Here is a 24,097-nt window from a genome sequence, read left to right as displayed (position 1 = left end):
ATTGAGTTCCATATGTACACACCCCAAAGATATGTGTTAGAATAAATTGAATTTTATTTGTTGGTCTATGTACAACAAAGCCTCCCGGGACACCCTTGTGACCTCCAGGTAGACTTGGGTAGCGACCGGGCCCACATAAGGTCTAGAAATGCAAGAAATAGAGAATAAATATTAGAATATACTTACACCTATGGTTTCAAACAATGCCACTGCTATGGTAAATAACCTAATTGAGATGGGCATATTAGCATCCTGATACAGAAGGGCTGTAGTGCTTGAACAATAGCCTACACAATTGCATTACTGTACTGACAATAAGAATTATATTTCCCATCAATGTATGACTATCCGTTGTGTGATGGACACAAGCTTTCATCAGAGGACAAGACATTCTCATTGACAAACATCCCTTGAGGATGTGTAACAGATCCTGGGGTTGAGAACACTGATGCAGCAGTAGTGGAGAGGAGAAGGCACACCTGGGGGCAGTAGGGTGGAGCGTGGGGTGGAGAGCACCTCATTCCTCATCGTCAGCTGGGATCCCCAGTTCCTCATCTGTCCATGCGGACGCATCAGGCCATGGGAAGTGACCCTGAGAGAGAGAGAAGAGGCATCATGGGGTTTTAAGTCTGCCTGACAGACACCGGCTTAGTCTCCATCCTTTCGTCTATGAACCGCCAAAACTAGATGGGACAGGACATACCAGACATAGCTATGATTAGGAGCCTAATCTACATTCAACTCACCATTACTGCATCTGGGTCATGCCAGCAGTGCCACAGGATCCAGAACCACATGGCACTGCTGAGGAGCTCTGCTTGGAACGTCTGGCTCTTGGTGAGTTGTGGGAATTGCCTGTACTGGGCCTCTATGTGAGGTCCACCACCAGCTCTGAAAGGAAACAGAAAACCAGAGCACTGAGAGTATCACTTTATACCAGTATGATGTAGCTTTGCTCTACACATTTGATGAAACCCAACAAACCAGTGGGTTAACATCTGATCATGGCGCCTCCCTCTGGACACCTGTTTAGTAGGCCTATTGTCAGTCTGCTAACGTTAGTTAGTCATAAGCTGTAGCCTAACGTTACTGTTTATAGCTAAGAAGACAGTGATGAATGTGTACAGCTCAGCTGACGTGTGAATGAAGCCTTCTTTAGTTATGAAGGACGATATTGAATTCAACCTTACGAAGTTAGCACATAACTAACGTTTACATTATAACAACACCAGTAACGTTACTTACTTTCGGGTTACAATTTTCTGAGGTCCACGTGTAAGAAGCTGCGTCCCGGCCCTAAGGACACCCATGGCCCTTCCTAAAGAAGACATCGTTTTTTCTCTTTCCCCAGTGTTGTTTTCTCAAAATGTCCTTCCACCTTGACATAGAGGGCGACCTACCAACAACGAGCGCTATGATTGGTCGAGATGGAGGGTTGTTCAGAAAATTGATCGACTCGTGTCGTTTCCACTTTTGCACACTAGATGGAGACAAAGCCCTTTGTATATGTATGTGCATAATAGGTAGTTACAGAAGTTGACTTTTTTTTTATGCATCTATGTGTGTAACTCTTATTTAAAAGGGAATCGCATAGGAAATATTGGGGGAAATGTGTATTTTTGTATACATATGAAAATGTAATGCTGCTTTCCAGACCTGGAAGATTGTGTTGTGACATTGTGAATTAATGCGTGCTTCTGTGCAAACTATCAGAAACTGACAATTGAGCAAGGACGGTTGGTAGTCATTCCAATTTCCTTCCTCTTGATTACAGGTTTTATGTTGGAACATCATGCATCTCCTTCCTTTGATGTTTATATGTCTTCCATGACATGGGTGAGTGGTGCGCAGTAACATATTAGTAGAAAATGCAGTGCATTTGTTTTGCATCCAATATAGTACATTCAGGTGGAAAGGAAATTATAGGACTGCAGTCAGGTTTAATGAATAATCAAGAGACAAAAGACAGGCATAACTGGTACAAATAGTTAATGAGCATTTAAATTACTAGAGCAATTCTTCTCTGGGGTAATTGTGAAGTCTGTGCGCCATTTACTGATTAATGAATAAGAGAACAGAGTGGTACAACATGGCGGACAAGCTCTAAGCTCCCTATCAACAGCTAAGCGATTTGACAGTTGCTTTTGTCCGTAAGGAAAATCTTACTAAAATATCAAATGTTCAATTAACTTCGCGTTCCATCAGTTGTAATGTATCCAGCTGTAATCGAATAATTGTTACTTTAAAATCCTGCAGAAAATGAAATCTCTTCCCTTTCATGCCAGTGTTCAGTTCAGCTTTTGTTGGCCACTTTTACATTTTCATAGACATTGACCGTTACTTTCCATCCATGTTTCGATTTATGTAGATAAGATGGTTCGTCAGTCTGCATCTCGGTTTAAATGCCAAAATACCAAAACAGGAAATACCAAACAAGACTTTCCGCCAAGCCAGTACAGTATGGTTTAGAAACGATATTTTCCGCACTCCTCTCGGGAGTGCGCTTTATGCACGTGCATGATCGTTAACGGCAGGCGCCATCTTATTTGCCACTACTACGTTGTTGCAATTTCACAAAACTACGCAAAGTGATCTATACCTTTCTGCATACAATACGTTGAATGGCGAGTTAATTTGAGTAATTCCTATCGTCGAACAGTAAATTACTCATCCCGTATTTATCTTGCATTTCAACGCATTGTTTTTCTTGACTCATCTCTAATGGCGTCTGGCTCTGCAAGTTCTCCGGTTGCGCCACTCTCCCCTCACAGCTCAGAACCCGCCTACAACCGATGTCCGAATGATGTCATCAGAAGCCAACCATTTCTGCAAAAACAGCCCTATTCATGCATCATTGGTTGAGAGCAATGTCAATCTATCAAAACAAGAACGCCATTTTGCGAAACCGAGTTAACCCTAGATTTTACCACCTAATCTAATCTCAATCGAACTGGCCGCAAACTAGGCTACTTCTTGATAACGTCTCCAAATATTGTAATAATGAAAACCCTACACCCTACAAAAATATATATATATATATATATATATATACCGTATTATAGCCCAACAACTGCTGTACAATATCACCTACGTTCGCTATAAGGTTTCCGAAAAGGATTGTAGTTGTAGCAGTTATGAAGGCTAATCTACTCTGTCAAGACGATTTGATTCAACCAACAGACGAGAAATCCGAGCAAACTGCGAGTTCAATTTCAGTATTACGCGTGCGCGCGGGGTTGCGGTTTGGCTACATCTCACTGGGGGAGGGGAGGTCGAACTGTAATGTGATGTGAACAGGCAATGACTGTATATGTGAACAGGACTGGAAGATTCGCAGGAGCCACTGTATCTTCGCCTTAATTCGAACGACACGTACACTGATGTCCAACGGATTTTTAGATACATTGTTGCACAGTTGGACGCACCTCTTTAGAAAATTCATCTGTGTGCATTAAATACTTTGAAAATTGGACATGGAGACATTTTACTTTAAACATGCAACGATCAGTTTGCCTTGACCTCTTCATTGTAGCCTATACGCATTGTTCTCAGTATTATTGAACTAGGCCTACATGTAACATGTATTCATAAGAATAGTACAGTTTCTTTGGAAGACTGGAATACTGTAACAGCAATTATGAGCGAAATGTACTTGTTAACAATAGCACATGATGCATGCATTTGTAGATTGTGTTGATATTACTTGGTCAGTACTACCTGCCCCCCCCCCCCCCCCCTCCCTCCTCCTACTGAGTTGGGCAGCAGATTTAGATACTCATTTAAAACTCTGGTAACTAGGGCCTAATAATTGCAATTCATGAGTTTTTTTTATTTGTAGCAGATACAAAAGGCACGTCATGGACCTCAAAGTGACAATACAATATCTATTTTTGTTTTACTATTTTAATAAAGTTTCACATTTTGCAGTAGGATCATCTATAAAAGTGAAAAGAGCACTTACATTTTACATTTACATTTTAGTCATTTAGCAGACGCTCTTATCCAGAGCGACTTACAGTTAGAGAGTGCATACATTTTTCATACTGGCCCCCCGCGGGAAACAAACCCACAACCCTGGCGTTGCAAGCGCCATGCTCTACCAACTGAGCTACACGGGGCCCGAGAAACTGCTAGGCAACAATCCAGCTTTGCCTGATCTTCAATATTTATATTACAAGTTACATACATGAAGTCACAACACCTAAAAACTCAGTTCTCATTGTTCATCCTCCTGTTCATTAATTTGCTCTAAAGACCCATGCTTTCTGCCTATGTGATCCTCCAGGTACTTGCGACGGGTGAAGCAGCTGCCGCACACCTTGCACTCGTGTGGCTTCTCTCCAGTATGCGTGCGTCGGTGCGCGTTGAGAATACTGATCTGGGTGAAGCTCTTGGAACAGTCCTCACACTTGTATGGCCTCTCCCCAGTGTGTATTCTCATGTGGACTTTGAGGTAATTTGGGTTGACAAAGCTCTTCTTACACGCTGTGCACTTGAATGAAGGAATCTTTGTGACATGAGCGGTGGTGAGATGCCAGACCATAGATATAGAACATGGTATGTCTCTGTGCCGGACATCATGGTCATATGGTTGACAAAAGCACATCAGATTGCTTTGCAGTTAAGAGAAGTGGGAAACAGGAGGGAAAGGGCTGACAATTCAACAAGTTCCTCCAGAGGAAGTTATAAAAGCAACAGGACTTTGTCCTTGGCTGCTAAGAAACAGCATTGACTACACACACAGTGCTTGACTTGGACTGAAATACTGTAGGTGCCAGTACTCATTTTGGGTACTGTTTATATTTAGGTGCAGGAGCTCCACAATACTTTTGAGCTAATATTCTATAGGAGGTGCAGGTACTCAAGCAGTAGAACATTTGAGGTGCCGGTACTCAGCTCCGGTAAGCTTCTGCCCAAGTCAAGCACTGACTACCCTAATTTACACCCTCACACATCAAAGTGTACAAATTGTTCTCAGATACATGTTGAAAAGAAAACACGTGAGCTGAAAAGAAAAACTATATACAGAACTATGTACGTGAGAGTTTAGGCTATGCCTTGTATTGTCTCATGTATTGTAATTTTGTGTTGCACCATGTTGCTTGATCTCTCAAGCAGTTGAAGGAAAATGTAAATGTTTATGAAATATTTTAATTGACAATAAAGAGGTATATTATTCTATTCATGGCAATGGATTCATTTTTAATGAGTTGTTGAACGTATGACTATAAATGAAGTTTGGAGATCATGTTGTATAAATTAGGATTATAAGCAAGAGGATTTATTGTAATTTTAAATATATATTAAGCAATAAGGCACGAGGGGGTGGTATATGGCCAATATACCACAGCTATGGGCTGTTCTTAGGCACATTTTTCATTTTAGTCATTTAGCAGACGCTCTTATCCAGAGCGACTTACAGTTAGTGAGTGCATACATTTTCATACTGGCCCCCTGTGGGAAACGAACCCACAACCCTGGCGTTGCAAGCGCCATGCTCTACCAACTGAGCTACAGGGACAACGCAATGTGGAGTGCCTGGATACAGCCCTTAGCTGTGGTATATTGGCCATATACCACAAACCCCAGAGGTGCCTTATTGTTATTGTAAACTGGTTACCAACGTAGAGAGTAGTACAAATAAATGTTTTGTCATACCCGTGGTATACGGTCTGATATATAGTATGAAAAATGTATGCACTCATATATATTTATAAACTGGGTGGTTCGAGCCCTGAATGCTGATTGGCTGACAGCAGTGGTATATTTACATTTTAGTCATTTAGCAGACGCTCTTATCCAGAGCGACTTACATTTTAGTGAGTGCATACATTTTTCATACTATATATCAGACCGTATACCACGGGTATGACAAAACATTTATTTGTACTACTCTCTACGTTGGTAACCAGTTTACAATAACAATATATAGGTCATTTTCTAGAACCAACTCGTTGCAACTGAACTCACATAAATCCTGCATAGTGGCATCAGACAGTGGCAAGATTTGGACTACAGACACAAAACTACAGAACAGGCAGGGCATCGGACGCGTGAACGCGCATGTAGCCAACTCTCCTTTCACGGCGCCCCTGCAATCTTGGGCTCGAGGACCCCGGAGAGTGTAGGGGCGGGGCTCGGGTTAGGGGTTGATGGGGCTGGAGGAGGCGGAGTCACGGCAGTCCTGCCAGGGCCGCCATTTTTGCAAAGGGAAAAGAGACAGGGTAGAGGGGATCTAATTTCCAACAGTCGGCGTAGGTAAGACACAATTTTAACGGTTCGGAACTGACTGTCATTATTGGGTTCCAATAACTACCAAATAAAATTAATTACAGTTGGGGGAGTCTCAAGAAGACTGCTATCAGTGTAAACATTTTTAAACCTTATAGAGCCGCAGTGTGGAGTGAAGTAGCTATTGTTTTGGTTGTGCAGAGCGAGGCTCTAGCGACGGGGGTCTCACCCAGGTCCCTGTTTCTTTATTCAGGGTATCTACAGTGGACTTTAACGGTAAGTAAAACGCTTTAAAACTACCTCATACGTTGTCTTAGTTTCAAGACCTCATTAAGTTAGTCTAGTTAGCCAGCTTACCGACTTGGTTTCTCATGGCTAGCTACTGTAGCTAGTAACGTTAGCTACGGGGATGCTGATGCTGTAGCTAGATGGAAGTTCATAATAACTAGCTTTCTGGTATCAAATCAGTTGGTTTTCAATATAAGTGAGTCACTTTTTTAAGAATTTGTTAGTCCTGAATTAGAGTTGTTTTGTTAGTGTAACGTTAGCTGGTATTAACTGGCTAGCAACTATTAGCATTTGATAGTTAGACAGTGGTTAGCTAGCCAACGTTAGCGCGTTTGAATTTTAGATTCAACTGGCTGCTTCTGAAACGTTAGCAAGCTTACTTAGCTAATGCAGTTGAATAACTACATTGGATTGTTTGTTAATGAAGAGAAAGGGAAGCAATACTTTATCAAACATTAACTATTTTGGTTAGTTAGTTATACCTGCAATGTCAGTATGCTGTTGCAGTCAAACGTAACGTTAGCTAGCTAACTAGGTGGTATGAAAAACTACCCCGCTCTCTTTTTCAACCAGCCCCCAAAGGATGGTCAGGTTCCCATGCAATAGGCTAGTGGTAAAATTGTACTTACAGAACAAGTAAACCATGAATTGTATTGAAGTATTTGTTGGACTGGCTTCATATGTGGTTGGAAGTGCGCTTCTTGTTGATCATAGGAAGGGTTATTTCCGTTTATGAATAACTAGCCAGCAAGTCCACAAAATGTGGTGTTGCGCAGAGGGCATCGACAGGGCTTTTGTTTACATACATAGCTAGATTACTAAAGACTACGTATAATTATCGCTGGAAATTGTAGTTGCATTATATTTCTGTTGAAAGTTAAATCGCATGTCCACAATTGTGTAAATACATTTTTTAAATATATATAAAACTAGAGGCCTCATCAGTCACGAGATGAACAAACGGCTATTGGGCCAATAAACTCCCACCATTCTATTTTGTTGCTAACTAGCTGACAAATGCATTACATCCCTTAATTTAGATTCAGAGGGTATGTAGTTTAACTGCTGCAAACGTGGGGGGAGGGGACCATACTCAAATCGGGAAATCTTGCCTCTGACAATGTAGCCTCTATGGCCGTTTAAACTGTGCGATTGGTTACAATAGATTGACTCAATGTTATTTCAAAGGGAAATCATTAACTGCGAGAATGGATATTCAGCAGGTGTGTTAACATTGCGCATTGTCCACACCAGGATGTGCAAGTTGCCTTACTATCTTAGCTAGCTAATCTTTCCAGGTTCTAGCCCTCGTTGGCCAGCGTTACCGCAGTTCGAACGCTAATATTAGCTAGCTAAGTACTGTAACAACTGATGTAGCAGTCTGGTAGTAGTACAAGCTTCAAATATTTATACTGTAACTAACTTGTGTATTTATGACCTGGTATTTTTTTAAAGACGAAGCTGCCCAATGTAATTTGTTAGCCGCTAGCTACGTAGCCTGAGAAAATGGTTCCTTTGCCGAGACGCGCTAGCCAACGTTTTGTAGCTTTGAAAGCCATTGCAGCTAGCGTGGCTAGTTTTAGCTAACAAGCGAGCTAAATTATCGACGAGATATTCAATTTGTCAAATAATAACTACACAGACGGTATCGACAGATTTGATACTTAAGTAAGAATGTGTGAAACAGACGATTGATTGCTTTCTTGGGGATTTTCTTCTCGTGGCGAGGGTCCCCCAGTTACACGGTTTTCTCGCTGTCCTTAGAAAAGCGCTATGAAAATGGCGGCTTGGCTTGATGTTGTGGTAATTTAATAGCTATGTTCAGCCCTCCACACCCCTATCGGCTGAGCTGACTGCAGCGCCGACACACTCACGGGCAAGCTAGTGCACAATACGATAGATTAATAAGGACTGCTTTCTGTCGTACATTTAAAAGAATGGCAATGTCCGCGGTTAATACAAAAATACATTTGTCTGCTCATAATAGTTTGAGATTCGCCGGCCAACTATCTAGTTAGCTAATCGTTTTTCCCCTCATGTCGTTCAATCACATATCTTTGCTAATATTGTGCTTCGTGGTGCATTGTATTTGAAGAGTATGCCGGATGTATATACAGATAATACTACGACAACGCAATATACAGCAGGTCAGAGTTATTGTAGTTGCTGAATTTGACTATGTTATTGTCAGGTTGTCATATTGAGGAGTTGCATAATAGGATACAAACGCTGCACTTTGTATAAAGAACAATGAGGTTTATTGCCACCCCCACTCTAATTTGACCCCATGCTTTGTCCAACACTAAACATTCCCACCCTTTTCTGACAAGTTGGACCAAGTTACCACATTTAACAGTAAGTAGGCTACTAGTCTAACTAATGTGTTTGTCTTTCAATTTATCCAGCCACACAGCAAGGTAGAAAGCAACAAATGACTAGACAGGAATTTTTTTATATCTGATAACTCACTATCATTAGGCTACCCTACTATGGTAGAATGGTAGGTTCATGAAACATCAATTATATTTTATGGGGTAAGCATGTAAGTAGTTAATAAGTAGTGATTATCTAAAGGTCATCTCGACTGAGGAGGAAAGCATGATACTGATTGTGGATATGAACTATAGAACAAGCAGGTCACAACAACCATGATGTGTGTCATTATGTCTGGAACTGTGTGCTTGTGTAATATTTACCAGTGTTCAGGTATGACTAGTACTATAAACTGTCATTAAATTAGCTAGGAAGATTTCAGTGTGGTTAGGCCTAGCTCTTAGAGGAAATTTGGAACATAGGCACATTTTCCAATTCAGAAATGTTGCCTAATTCACATTCATGAATAGATAAACAATGGGCTGTTTCCCAAGGCATACCTGGTGGTCAGAGGCCTTACGTTTTATGAAGGGGGAATGGGGGTCTTTAGGGTCAGTTTTGTGAAACAACAGCTGTGACTTGGTTATTTCCCTTTGACATTGACAAAGACCTGCTGCCCTCCTCTTGCCCCTCCCCCCCTCAGCTCCTCAGGCTCAGAACAGATGTCCATCATCAAAAACCCTTCACAAATAATCCAACAATGAAAATAAATGGCCAGGTTTTGTTTGTGTTGTCTGTTGTTTTGGTGAAAGTGTTGGAAGTGGTCTCCCGAGTGGCGCAGTGGTCTAAGGCACTGCAACGCAGTGCTAGCTGTGCCACTAGAGATCCTGGTTTAAATCCAGGCTCTGTCGTAGCCGGCCGCGACCGGGAGACCCATGGGTCGTCTAGGGTAAGGGAGGGAATGGCCGGCAGGGATGTAGCTCATTTGGTAGAGCATGGCGTTTGCAACGCCAGGGTTGTGGGTTCGATTCCCACAGGGGTATGAACATTTTTTTTGTATGCACTCACTAACTGTAAGTCGCTCTGGATAAGATCGTCTGCTAAATGACTAAAATGTAAATGTCAGTGCATGGTAACACAGCTGGCAAGTGAGGAGCTCTATATCACCCCTCATAGAAATGACAAGGTGCCCCACAAGGCTTTTTAAACTTGCCTGGCTACCCCTCACACACATCACTCCACTTTGCCCCAACAATCTTCTCCTGACAGTGCATGTCTTTCCTTTCATGTGTTATGACATTTTTCCATCAGCTCAGGCCCCATTCCCAGTAATGTGGCTCAATCCCCTGGTGGTGGCTCTAGCTTTGTGATGGTGTGAGGCAGGCAGCTCTACACTGCTCCATTCCCTCCTCCCTACTAGCCTGTGAGACAAACCGAAAAAGCTGGATACATCTTTGTGGTGCGAACTTTGGCAGCCTCTGTCCAAATGCCAGTTTGAGACAGTTGACCAGTGTTTTTTTTCCTCCTCCCTTTCCCTCATGACACCATGTTGCCATAGCCTTGTAAGAACAGACTCCTCCTTACATTAACAGAAAATTCCCTGGATTTGTGGCCATCTTGGATGGAGGCTGGCGGGAGATACTGCCATTAATCTATTCTGTTTTGGTTCTCCAGGACGGCACTAATTAGTCTTCTGTGTCCTTATGAGGCGAGGGTTGTCTTAATTCCCCCTCTGCCAATCGAGGACAGGAGGACAAATCATTGGAGGCAGAGAAGTGTTTTCAGTTTTCACCACAGTGAGGCTGTGCAGCTGCTCTCTTTCTTTCTCTAGAGGAGCCTAGTGAGAAAGCTGTGTAGGCTACTATCGCTGCCACAGCTGACTGACTGACAGTCTGATACAGGCACTCATTTGCTTGTGACTCCCCATCTTTCTTTTCACAGACTCAGGTGCATGTTTCACAAATGTCTGTCAACAGTGGGGGCAAAGTAAGGCCTCCGACTGCTGTACACTGCTCCCTCTAGTCTTACCACAGCATAGCGTGATAGAGTGGGATTCATTCTCCACCAAATGAATGATGTCATGATACATTTGTGATATTTAACCACGTCCTGGGCATCACTCATGCAGTGGAGACCTAGATGGAGGGAGGCCCTGGGAGACTTGGGCCTCTCTGTCGGGAGGTAAAATAGACACCTTTTTGAACCGCTCCCTTCATCAGGACAACTGCAGGCTGGAACCCTCTGACAAGTAACGAGGCCTGTGTGTATGGATGTAACTGGCACTGTAAATAAAAGCTACTGTTTTCCCTCAAGGCTGGCCTCTGAATACAGTAAACATTTCTTACTATTGTGTGAACATGTTATGAATACTGGATGAGAGTGGGCCTGCTGTGTCTAATCAGAGGCTGATCCATAATACACAATCCCCAGCCACCTACCTCTTCTTTCTCTTAAAGGGACAGTGGCCTCTGTCCTGGTGCTAGACGTCATGCACTGACTGGAGCGCTTCTTGCTGCGTGGCAGTCATGCTATGATAACCATGTCACGGTCTCGTAGCATTGTAGCAGTCTCCCTAACTGCACCATATTCAAGTTGCCTCACACACTGACTCCTCTGGTTCTCTCTCCTCACTCCCCCTGGTGGGTACCCCTCTCTGCACACTATTGCACAGCTGTAAATACCTGATATGGTGTGTGTGTTTTGCTGGCTGTGTTGACAGGGAGAGGTGGCCTGCCTGCCTGCCACTCCCCCCTGGGGGACAGAGGAGTGCTTGGCAGGGAGCTCTCTCTGCTGTCTCGGGTGAAACCTTTCCTTTCACCTCAACCCAAGGCACACACACATACATGAAGGGCTCAATAAGAGAAGCCATGAAGGCTTTTCGAGCTGCCAATAGCCAGGACAGTGGGCCGCAGAGTGAGGAAGTGAAGGAGTTCATTATACAGGATGTTTACTGCTAGTCTGCTATATCGAAAGCAGTGCAGGGTAGGACAGAAGAAGGCCACAGCTCAACGGAGCTGGTGAGAATCTATTGACTTCCTCTCTGCCTGCCTCACCCTCCACTGTAAAGAGTGCCACTTGTGTTTGTGTTGCTCCTTCTGTCCCTGGAGAACAACAGACTCCATCCTGAAACGGTATCATCTGTATAGATATACCTGGCTGACATCAGTACACTGCCAGCCTAGGGAGTTTTACCCTATGGGACTGCCTGGCTCTGTGGCTCCAGTGTCTGTGTAGAGCTAGAGTCAGGCCCTTAGTAGCCCATGGGAGGCTGGCCTTGCTCTGAGACCCAGCACAGTTGCGTAGGTCACACACAAGAGGAGAAGAGGGAGCCAGGGTTCAGATAACCAGTTTTTGTGGTGCTGGGCTGTAACGGATCCCTTGTTAATTGGGCCTTTAGCTAGTTAGACTACCTCCCAAATAGCTGGCCCTGGGCTGGGGCTGCTGCAACAGCAATCCTGATACTTCCCTAGCCCCGCCCACTTCCTGTTGCTGTGCTACATGCTAACGCTACCTGCAGTTGAAGTCAGAAGTTTACATTCACTTAGGTTGGAGTAATTAAAACTCGTTTTCAACCACTCCACAAATTTCTTTTTAACACACTATAGTTTTGGCAAGTCGGTTAGGACATCTACTTTGCATGACACAAGTAATTTTTCCAACAATTGTTTACAGACAGATTATTTAATTTATAATTCACTGTATCACAATTCCAGTGGGTCAGAAGTTTACATAAACTAAGTTGACTGTGCCTTTAAACAGCTTGGAAAATTCCAGAAAACGATGTCATGGCTTTAGAAGCTTCTGATAGGCTAATTGACATCATTTGAGTAAGTTGGTGTGCCTGTGGATGTATTTCAAGGCCTACCTTCAAACTCAGTGTCTCTTTGCTTGACATCATGGGAAAATCTAAAGAAATCAACCACGACCTCAGAATTTTTGTTTTTAGACCTCCACAAGTCTGGTTCATCCTTGGGAGCAATTTCCAAACGCCTGAAGGTACCAGGTTACTCTGTACAAACAATAGTACGCAAGTATAAACACCATGGGACCATGCAGCCGTCATACCGCTCAGGAAGGAGACACGTTCTGTCTCCTAGAGATGAACGTACTTTGGTGTGAAAAGTGCAAATCAATCCCAGAACAACAGCAAAGGACCTTGTGAAGTTGCTGGAGGAAACAGGTACAAAAGTATCTATATCCACAGTAAAACAAGGCCTATATCGACATAACCTGAAAGGCCGCTCAGCAAGGAAGAAGCCACTGCTCCAAAACCGCCATAAAAAAGGCAGACTACGGTTTGCAACTGTACATGGGGACAAAGATCGATCCTCTGGTCTGATGAAACAAACATAGAACTGTTTGGCCATAATGACCATCGTTATGTTTGGAGGGAAAAAAGGATGGCTTGCAAGCCGAAGAACACCATCCCAACCGTGAAGAACGGGGGTGGCAGCATCATGCTGTGGGGGTGCTTTGCTGCAGGAGGGACTGGTGCACTTCACAAAATAGATGGCATCATGAGGAAGGAAAATTAGGTGGATATATTGAAGCAACATCTCAAGACATCAGTCAGGAAGTTAAAGCTTGGTCGCAAACGGTTCTTCCAAATGGACAATGACCCCAAGCATACTTCCAAAGCTGTGGCAAAATGGCTTAAGGACAACAAAGTCAAGGTATTGGAGTGGCCATCACAAAGCCCTGACCTCAATCCTATAGAAAATGTGTGGGCAGAACTGAAAAAGCGTGTGCGAGCAAGGAGGCCTACAAACCTGACTCAGTTACACCAGCTCTGTCAGGAGGAATGGGCAAAAATTCACCCAACTTATTGTGGGAAGCTTGTGGAAGGCTACCCGACACGTTTGACCCAAGTTAAACGATTTAAAAGCAATGCTACCAAATACTAATTGAGTGTATGTAAACTTCTGACCCACTGGGAATGTGATGAAAGAAATAAAAGCTGAAATAAATCATTCTCTGTACTATTATTCTGACATTTCACATTCTTAAAATAAAGTGGTGATCATAACTGACCTAAGACATGGAATTTTTACTAGGATTAAATGTCAGGAAGTGTGAAACTTTTAAATGTATTTGGCTAAGGTGTATGTAAACTTCCGACTTCAACTGTACAGATTCAGTGGAGGCGAGGGTGGATGTGGTGGTTGGTGATATAACGCCAGCGCAAGCCAGGCGTGAGTGCTGTAATGGGGCTTGAGTGTCTCTGACCAGGGCTGGGCGATATGGCCAAAATATCATATTTTCAAATTGTTTACATTATTTGACGGTATTTAATGTTTTTTTTAAATAATAAAAGTTCTAAATTTGTTTTATGAGTAGTGCGAGACCCTAGGGTGCCAACACCTACATCAGGGGTGTCAAACTCATTTTAGCTCAGGGGCCACATGGAGGAAAATCTATTCCCAAGTGGGCCGGACCGGAAAAATCATGGTATATATAACTTAAAAACAACAACTTCAGATTGTTTTCTTTGTTTTAATACGATCAACATACAACATAAAGCTGGAGCCTGAGGACAGTGTGTCCAAAATAGTACAAGCACAACATCACTATTAATCATAAAACACGTCAAGTTTATTTGAAAATTCTAAAGAAAAAGAACACACAAACACAATGCCTCAGTGATTAACAGAACTGTTTCACAGATCACAGAACTATATCAGGGTGTCATTTCTCAGGCAGAAATGTAGATAAAAATAATGAAATCCTGTTCCCCAAACAAGTGCAAGAACCACAGAGTCAAGAATAGGTTAAATATACAAATAAAATAAAATCAATTAAAAACAATAGCACATCAACATAAAAACATATAAACATAAATCTGAAAGCGTTGCTCAAACTCCCGTAACAGTCCCGTTATTTTATCTTTGAACCGCTTCATGTCTGCCACATGTTGGGTCGCGCACACATTTTTCAGACAGGGGAAGTGAGCTGCATCACCACCGGCGAGTTGCGTCTCCCACAATGACAGCTTCAACTTGAAAGAACGTATGCTGTCATAATACTGCGTGACAACTTTGTTGCGCCCTTGCAGCTGTTTGTTCAAGTTATTCAGGTGCTCTGTAACATCCACCATAAATGCAAGGTCCTGCATCCATTCTGCGGAATGAAATTCTAACACTGGTTTGCCATTTTCTTCCATGAACTGTTCAATTTCTTCTCGTAAATCAAAGAAACGCCTCAGCACAGCACCTCGGCTTAACCATCTTACCTCAGTGTGGTATGGCAGGCCATAGATGTGGTCTTTCTCTCTGAGAAGGCTGTCAAACTGACGGTGATTCAGGCTTCTGGATCGGATGAAATTAACAGTTTGGATGACCACCTTCATGACGTTATCCATCTTTAATGACTTGCAACACAAAGCCTCCTGGTGCAAAATACAGTGAAAAGTCAAAAAATCACGTCCTCCATTTGCAGATTGCACTTTCTCTCTGAACTTTGTCACAACGCCTGCTTTTTTCCCGATCATTGAGGGCGCACCATCTGTAGCCAGGCTGACAGCGCGGGACCAGTCCACTCCGACCCTGTCCAGCGCGCCGACGAGTGCGGTAAAAATATCAGCTGCTGTCGTTGTATCTGTCATCGGCACCAACTCCACGAACTCCTCGGTGACGGTCAATGTGTCATCAACTCCGCGGATGAAAATGGCCAGTTGTGCAACATCTGTAATGTCTGTGCTTTCATCAATTGCAACCAAAAACGCAATAAATGACTTTACTTTTTGCTTCAACTGGCTGTCCAAATCCACTGAAAGATCGGAAATCCTGTCTGCAACTGTGTTTCTTGTCAGGCTGATATTTGCAAAAGCCTGCCGCTTTTCAGGGCACACAATCTCCGCTGCCTTCATCATGCATGTTTTTACAAATTCACCCTCACTAAATGGTTTTGAAGCCACTGCGATTTCATTAGCAATGAGGTAGCTAGCTTTCACTGCAGCGTCACTGATGTCTCGGCTGTGAGTAAACACAGACTGCTGTTTCTTCAGACCCGCCAACAGTTCATTCACCTTCTCTCATCTCCGCTGTCCTTGAAAGTTGTCATATTTGTCGGCATGAAGACTCACATAGTGGCGACGAAGGTTATTTTCTTTCAGCACTGCAACATGCTCTGAACACACCAAACATACAGCTTTTCCATTCAATTCCGTGAATAAATAGGATGACCATTTTTCTTGGAACACTCTGCACTCTGCGTCCACTTTTCTCTTTTTTGACAGAGACATATTGGGGCAATGAGGGTGCCAAAGCACATAATGTTAAAAGTAGAAGCCGTAATAAATATCGCGGGCAAAACAAAGTAGCTCATTGGCTGCACGTGCTTGACCTACTTGCTCTGCCCCGGTATAAACAGTTTGCTTGCTTAACACAATTGCTATTGCGCCATCCAGTGGACGCAATTGGAACAGCAGTTTATTTTATTGAAAAATTGCAGCGCATTTTTATACTTTACAAAAAAATATATATATATTTCTTTTTTTTACTTTCCCAAAATCATCTCGCGGGTCGGATTAAACCCGTTTGCGGGCCTGATCCGGCCCGTGGGCCGGACGTTTGACACCCCTGACCTACATTGTAAGAGATTTCAATGAGTCTTTCTCCATTCTGATTATTTTTGGTTGAATTGAACAGTATAAAACAATCTCCAGCATTTTAATCAATTTCTGCATTTACGGTCTCATTTGAGATCATTTCCACACTGCCACTGCATGATATTGGCAAAAAATTGATATGGGACCCTATAATCTTTGGCTACATTAAATGTTTCTTCATGTAGCCAACATATCCATGCTTCGCCTATGCCTCTTTGATTTAGAAGGTACTGTTGCACAAACAACATGCTGATTTAGGCCTACGCCATTACTGGTATCACGTTGTTAGCTAGCTGCGTTTGCTCTGACTCAGTACATTTTATTAGCTAGCTAACTAGCAATTAGCATTAGTGGCTAACACGATTTAGCTAAAACTTGCTAAGAAAAGACTAGCTGTTTGCAGATGTAAGAAACACAAACTACAATAGTGTAATTATAGAACGCTTGTGGATTTATATTAACATTTTACATTTTACATTTTTAGTCATTTAGCAGACGCTCTTATCCAGAGCGACTTACAGTTAGTGAATCATTTTTTTTTTTTTTATACTGGCCGCCCGTGGGAATCGAACCCACAACTCTGGCGTTGCAAACACCATGCTCTATCAACTGAGCTACATCCCTGCCGGCCATTCCCTCCCCTACCCTGGACGACGCTGGGCCAATTGTGCGCCGCCCATGAGTCTCCCGGTCGTGGCCGGCTGCGACAGAGCCTGGATTCGAACCAGGATCTCTAGTGGCACAGTTAGCACTGCGATGCAGTGCCTTAGACCACTGCGCCACTCAGGAGTAAGCTTGGGCACAGTGATTAATGAAGGACAGGACAGCTGATGCAGAGAGTAACCCTGTTTGGGCACTGTGAAAAGAAGGGTTGCGACATTCTGATGGTCTTTTTCCAGTGTATAGGAGTGTCTTCATTAAGAAGCAATGTGGAAACAACATTGTCATCAACATTGTTGCATGTGCTGCTTTGACCATGCAGTGTGTCTCGTGATCAAGTGACAACAAATGCGCTCCTTGAGTGACAGGGGGCGGGGCTAGGTCTGTGTGGAAATCGGCATGGAGAGAGAGAGAAGAGACGGATGACTCAAGTAGCGTGTAAACTAAAAATGGATGTTACATACGGCATATCACATTTAACAAACCAAACATTAAAATGCCGTTATAGAAGGTAAAGTAAATCCCAAACCGGTCTGTGCATCAATAAAATATATCGTAAAATATGGTATACCGCCCAGCCCGATCTCTGACTGTTCTTTTGGTGGTTAAAGACCGACCCCTCCCCCTTCAGACAGTTACACACAACCACACACTGCTATACTATGGCTGGGGTCTCTAAATTCTCTACAATTATCACCAGGCGCTGAAAAGCTGCATTTGCGCCTGTCAGTCTCACTTTTATTTGGTTTGAGTAGTTGGGCTTTCTTTCCTAATATAGACTGAGTCACACAGGCGGACAAGCGAGCTCGGCTCCAAGCAATGATTTGGTTTGTCATCGGTCATCCCTATCAAATGTAAGAATGTCAAGTGGAGCCCGCCTGTGCTGTGTTAGGGAGTGGAGGAGAGGAGTGTGTACGGAGGGAGAGTAGGCCAGAGCAGGGCTGTACTGCACTGAAAACCCTGGCTGGCTGGCTGTAGCCTGCACCTGAGATGGGAGATGCAAAAATCCCTGTTTTTGAAGATCCCTCCTTTACCCTCTTTGTGTGTGTGTGTGTGTGTGTGTGTGTGTGTGTGTGTGTTCGTTTGACAGGGTACATGCCCAAAGTGTGTAGGGTGATGTGTGTAGAGTAGCCTCTAGCGCACACTGTCTCCCACTCTCTCTCTCTCTCTCTCGCACACACAGAGTGCTGGCTTGGGGCCATTGTCTGCTGGTGGTGGTTAGTGTGCTCTGCAGAGCGTGGATGTGGACAAAGCAATATCATTCTCTCCCCAATGCCTTTTCGTGGGCCTGGATACAGTGCAGTTTGCTGCTGCGCTATAAGTTGTCAATGGTCTGCTGGCATCTTTTGACGACCATTAGTGGCGCCCAATCTCTAATACAAGCATACACACATTGTAGGCCTACATCCCCAATGTCCTGTATTATTGATGAATGGCTTCACCTTCAGAGATAAAGCACAGAGGGAGCCCTGGCAGCTTGGGCACAGTGATTAATGAAGGACAGGACAGCTGATGCAGAGAGTAACCCTGTTTGGGCACTGTGAAAAGAAGGGTTGTGACATTCTGATGGTCTTTTTCCAGTGTATAGGAGTGTCTTCATTTTGGGGTGGTGTGTGTGTGCACATGGCTGGCTGCTGCGATGACTCAGCCTATGAGGATGGTGTGAAGTCACTTCAGCTCTCTGTTCAGAACTTGGAGGGAAGGAGGAGAGCAGCTTCATTTAGAATCCCATCTTTATTTCCAGCGTTCTCTTCTCCCGGCTCAAAATCAAACACTGAGACTTGGCCCAAAAAGCCAATGAAAACAAGCTCTGACGTACGGCGGCTCCAACTAGCCTAGCACGAGGGAGCGTGTGTGTGAGCTGAATTCAGTTCAGTGACTGGTCTGTCTGAAAAGCAGCGCTATTTCCCCACACAATGACGTGACTGTGTCCTTAGTAAGGAGGGGAGATTGGGGAAGGGAGGAGGGGAGGGCAAATGAGAAGAGGGGGGAGAGTGGGCTCTGCTCTAGTCTCTGCTGTACTCTCCCACCCAGTCTCGGAAGGCTGCTGTGCCTGCCTGTGCTAAAGGAACCCTAGTACCCATATAGGAGTTTGGGTGACTCCCCCACCCCTCTCCCAAACAGAGGGTAGATGGATCATTTGGAAGGCTCCCTGCAGCGCTGTGACATCTTTGATGAGAGAACATCAGACAGAACGAGAGAGGGAGTGGAGTGCTACAGCTTTCCTCCTCGCTTGACTAGCTAGTATTACTGCCATAATCATTTTTTCTTTCTCTCCCCCTTTCCCTCCCCCTTTCCCTCCTGTACTCTCCCTCCCCTCCCAGATCTTTCCCCTTGTTCACCATTCTCTCTCTCTCTCTCTCTCTCTCTCTCTCTCTCTCTCTCTCTCTCTCTCTCTCTCTCTCTCTCTCTCTCTCTCTCTCTCTGGGTTTCCATAACGGCAGTGGATCTGGCTGAAGGTGGCTTTAAGTGCTCTCTCTCTCTCAGCCTCTTTGTAATTAGGAGCCCTGTTTGCGGCACTCCCCTTCATTTCTATGCTCTGAGGTTTATTTAGGAAGTGCAGAGAGGAGAGAGATCCGGCGGGGGTGGGGTGGTTGGGGCACGGAGAAGGAGGGCAGAAGGAGCGAGGTGGAGAAAGAGCGAGGGAGCGCTTGTCTTTTTCCTCTGCTTTTTTTGGCATGCTGGTCCCGTGTGACAGACAGCTCTGCTAAAGGAAGTGGGAGGAGCGTCGGAGGCAGTCACAGTACTCAGATTTAGTCAGGAATGCTGTACTGTACTTGTTAGCCTTTTTTCCAACCCCCCTTTGTGAGGCTTGAATGTGTCTGGCTCTGGTGCAGTGGCTGTAGCTGTGTGTGTATGCGCGTGGCTGTGGGTGCCTCCCAGCAAAGGAATGTGTGCAAGGGTCTAGAAGGGGAGGGGGTTTGGTTTATCTGTCTGTGCGGGGGTGTGTGTGTGTGTGTGTGTGTGTGTGTGTGTGTGTGTGTGAGCTGAGCATGTGTGTGTGCATTCCTGAGCAGTGACAGCAGGATTCCCTTAGACAGAGGCAGAGACGAACACAGCAAAACGCTTGGAAACAGACGGCCTGTTTCTGAAGGAAGGGATTTTTACTACACCAAAACATACTGAGCCTTTGAGATAACACAAAAGGATTTTATGTAATTTCAGTGTTCTGGCTAAGTGTCCTGTTGTTACGGGGAAATGTTCCACCAACAATTGGATTCCATTGTTAATTGAGCCACACAAAGCTGCTGTGATATGGGCCCTTCTGTTTAAAGGGACTGTAAAAATGTTTCCGCCATCTAGTAAACCCGAAATGTGTGTGTCTGAGATGAGCCCTCTCTGCTGGAGGGCTGGTGCACACACACACACACACACACAGAGGTGTGAACTCCAGCCTATTTTGTCTAGGCATGTGTCCCTCCCACTAATCCCACTTATCAACAACGCTGTGCTCTCAGTATCAGGGGCAGCACATATGCTCCGGTCTGGACACATGCATTGCATTACAACGGCTATAAGCTATAATGGCCTGTACATTACCACCAACTGTTTGTTTGTTTATAGGCTAATTGGGACAGGTCTATTTAATCTATTTGCATAGCATTGTTATTGCCTGTTAGCAGGAATGGCTATTGGTTACCTCCGTTGTCTGTCAACCTACCATTTAGTCCCTCCTCCTACTGCTCTCTTCATCCCAGAGAGGCTGCAGTCTGTCTGACACCTAATGCAGTTAATTATTGACTTAGTCTTTCTATGCATCTCCTGTCCACCTGCAATGCTGAACAAACCGTGTGAGAGGGGGAAGGAGAGAGGGAGAGTGAGACAAGATGGCTATTTAACACTGGCTTTCACATCCAGACACAGCCAGGGGCTTGTGACAGCTCTAATTACAGCGTTAAAGGATTGTGTGTTTCTTTTAGAGAGTGTATGTCTGTGTGTGTGTGTGTGTGTGTGTGTGCTGTTCTGCTCAGTAGAACACTCCTGCTCTGTGAAAAGATGGCCTCTGTGTTGTTGCGTTTTTCTTTCTCCTCCATTAATGGCCGCCAGTCTGCTCTGTGTTCTCTCACACCCCCTTGTGGTGGAACACTGCCACCGCAGCATCCTGCATTCCTGGCAGTCTGTGTAGAGGTTGCATTTGCCCAGTTTACTGACACCAGGCATCGCCTTACTATAGCTCCTCTTCCCCCTTGCATCCATCAATGTATCAGGTAGCCAGTGAGGTGGGTGAGGGTTCTCTAGGGAAATTCCTATCATTCCGTGTTACTAGCCGTTAGCTAGTAACTACAGCTCACACAGCTGAATTTATGAATCATTGTGCTTCCTGGAAATACCCCAGTTTTCAGTCTGACTTATCTAGTTTCATATTGGTGACTGTCCCTTTTTGCACCATGCTAACTCCCTTGTTGTCTCTCTCTCTCCCTCTGTGTGTTGGCAGGCCTTGTGGATGCACTTAGATGTCTGCAATGAGTGCTGTGGCTGGCATGCCTCAGTGTTTTGGACTCCCATGCTCTGGACTCAGTAGGACAAGAATTGATCAGCAGAGAACGTCATGAGCATAGTGATCCCTGTAGGGGTGGACACAGCAGACACCTCATACCTGGAAATGGCTGCAGGCTCAGAGTGAGTATACAAATGTCTTCAGGTCCAAACCAACATCTCATGATTCATCTCACCCTTCTCTTACTCTCTCTATTCTCCTTTTCACTCATTCTCTGCCTCTCCTCCTATCTCTTTCTCACCCACTCTCTCTTTCTTATTTCTTCCTTTCTGCCCCGCTTTCTCATTCGCTTTAATTGGCCCTACCATATCCCCCCCTTACACCCTAAAGCTCTGTCTCTCTCTAGCTCTCTCTCTCTCTCTCTGTCTCTCTCTGTCTCTCTGTGTTGCATTGATTCTGTTATCGCCCTGCTGAGGGGCTCCATAGCCCTGCTGTCTGCTGTACTGGACAGGCCTGGTCAATCACTGCCATTGATCACATACATAGCACTCAGCGTCTCACACCAATCACTTCCCATAGACATTCTCAATGCCCTAGCTATTAATCTGACCAGACCACCCAAGTTCCATATATGACAAAACACACTTTGTAGAGAAGATATGAGGCAGAATAGCTTTTTTTAACTAGGCAAGTCAGTTAAGAACAAATTCTTATTTACAATGACGGCCTACACCGGCCAAACCCGGGCGATGCTGGGCCAATTGTGCGCCGCCCTATGGGACTCCCAATCACGGCCGGTTGTGATACAGCCTGGAATCGAACCAGGGGGTCTGTAGTGACGCCTCAAGCACTGAGATGCAGTGCCTTAGACCGCTGCGCCACTCCGGAGCCCATTATGCTGTGCTTATGACTATCTAGCGTCACACACCCTTACTGTTCACTTTATATTTCTAAGTTGTTGCTTCTGTGTAATACACTGTCAGTGTAGCTAATGTCATGATTTAGAATTACTCCTACCAACCTGATACCTCCAAGTGGAGGGAGAATTTTACTCTGAAAATGACGCACCTGATCCTTGTCTGTACTCTGTGCAACAACAACATACTGCCCTCCTCACAGTCTGTCCTATACTCTCCTCAAGGATACAGTCAAGGTATTATAGACAAATAAGAGAGACCTCATCTGTGCTCCTGTGGTTGAAGAATAGAAAGGTGTGCTTTTAGAGGGGCTTGTCTCTTTAAATGGGGCTGTGTCACTCTCCCTCCAGCCTTAAGAGCTGTTGCGGGCAACCACCGCTGGTTGCCATGGAAACCTCCCCCCAACGTCTCCCTTCCGCACTGCGCAGGGGCCATTGCCATGGTCACCGGGCTGAATGACAGGTGGCCCTCTTGCGGTTAAGGCGTCTTAAATGGTTCCAGTCGCGCTCACCTCTCTTTCCCCCTCCTCCCCCCTTCCAGTGAGCTTTTTTTAGGGTCGCGTCTCATCCCAGGGCCCTTCTGTTCATAGGGGCGGGTTTTAAGCCCTCTCTCTCCGCCCTGCGTCTGCCTGCCCCTGCCTGATTCAGATTTCGTCAAAAGAAGTTAACGAGCTTGAATTGGGCCTCCGCTGTGAAGGTTTCATACAGAGCACAGAGGCTGGCTGGCTGGCTGGCTGGCTGGCTGGCTGGCTGGCTGGCTGGCTGGCTGGCTGGCTGGCTGGCTGGCTGGCTGTAAAACTCACACACACAGAACTACCTACCGCCACTGTGCCCACATACCAGGGTAGTTATCATCTAGCCCTCTTCCTACTACCCTACTGATAAAACTGGACATGTCACAGATCCTTGGTGCCCTTTGAGGCCCTCGTGTTCTGAACACAGAGCAGAGGTTAGCATTAGCTTGTTAGCGTGCTAACCCTAGGAACACCAGGGCCGCCCCCAGAGGTGTGGTCACGGCCTCTCCACCTCCCTCTGAAGGATGCAGCGTTGTGAGGAGCTGGGGGGTGTGTGTGTGTGTGTGTGTGTGTCGTGACAAGCTGCGTGTTGTGGCCGTGTGTTATTCTAGCTACCCAGGGGCACAGTGTGCGTGTGCTCGCCAACGGCTACATTGAGTTGCCATGGCAGTGAGTGGAAACACTTTGGAGTGAAGGCATTGCCTCTGGCTGTGCAGAATTGCTCTCTCTCTCTCTCTGTGTATGTGTGATCTCTTGCTCCATATTAAGCTCTCTCTTGAGCTGTGAGCTATGATTAGCACATGCCTAGCCTAGCTCTCTGTTTTAATTGAAACCTCCATTCCATCTCTGTTGTCTCTCTCTGCTGTCTTTGCTCTCTGAGTCTCCCAGTGTCTCACATCGCATAGCTTCCCCCTAGACGTGTGTGTGTGTGTGATTGTATGAGATTGTGATTGACTATAGCATCATGGACTTTGTCTCTGTCCCTTGGTCCCTGACTTCCTATGAGACATACAAGATTGATGCAGTCATTCTCAGTCCCTCCAGCCCAGTCACACTGAGACCAAACATGGCCCCTCGGCATCCGTCAAACAAACTCACTCATCTATTCTCTTCTCCTTTTTACATCATCC

General features: G+C 44.9%; 2 protein-coding genes across 18 annotated transcripts in view; one reads left to right on the top strand and one right to left on the bottom strand.

Moving 5' to 3' along the window:
• Positions 1–32: 32 nt before the first annotated feature.
• Positions 33–1,412, bottom strand: ndufb2 (NADH:ubiquinone oxidoreductase subunit B2). The gene is made up of 4 exons (XM_084174290.1): positions 1,246–1,412; positions 747–891; positions 480–592; positions 33–142 (listed from the first exon to the last, which is right to left on the bottom strand). The coding sequence occupies exons 1-3, from the start codon at positions 1,329–1,331 to the stop codon at positions 518–520; spliced, it is 306 nt and encodes a 101-aa protein (XP_084030416.1). The 5' UTR covers positions 1,332–1,412; the 3' UTR covers positions 33–142; positions 480–517.
• Positions 1,413–5,882: 4,470 nt separating this feature from the next.
• The window catches only part of LOC311140724 (inactive histone-lysine N-methyltransferase 2E-like), a 36,305-nt gene continuing 18,090 nt past the window's right edge, over positions 5,883–24,097 (top strand). For 15 of the 17 annotated variants that reach the window (XM_084175915.1, XM_084175913.1, XM_084175909.1 and 12 more), the window contains exons 1-2: positions 5,883–6,507; positions 21,534–21,718. In XM_084175915.1, coding sequence (XP_084032041.1) covers positions 21,648–21,718 — 71 coding nt within the window. In that variant the 5' untranslated portion in view covers positions 5,883–6,507; positions 21,534–21,647. The remainder of the gene's footprint in view (positions 6,508–21,533; positions 21,719–24,097) is intronic. The other 2 variants (XM_084175917.1, XM_084175918.1) reach the window with 2 other exon arrangements.

This window comes from Coregonus lavaretus (assembly GCF_964263955.1).
Source record: "Coregonus lavaretus genome assembly, chromosome: 13".
NCBI classification, from domain to species: Eukaryota; Metazoa; Chordata; class Actinopteri; order Salmoniformes; family Salmonidae; genus Coregonus; species Coregonus lavaretus.
The sequence above is the reverse complement of the archived record's forward strand: the minus strand, read 5'-3'. Positions and strand labels throughout refer to the sequence as shown.

What these genes read in the sequence shown, in the direction of transcription:
- ndufb2 (XM_084174290.1), bottom strand. Translation starts at nt 1,331, where the DNA reads ATGTCTTCTTTAGGAAGGGCCATGGGTGTCCTTAGGGCCGGGACGCAG. An exon ending in CAGAAAATTGTAACCCGAAA is followed by an intron (nt 892 to 1,245) that starts GTAAGTAACGTT and finishes GTTTCCTTTCAG; the next exon opens with AGCTGGTGGTGGACCTCACA. An exon ending in ATGACCCAGATGCAGTAATG is followed by an intron (nt 593 to 746) that starts GTGAGTTGAATG and finishes TCTCTCTCTCAG; the next exon opens with GGTCACTTCCCATGGCCTGA.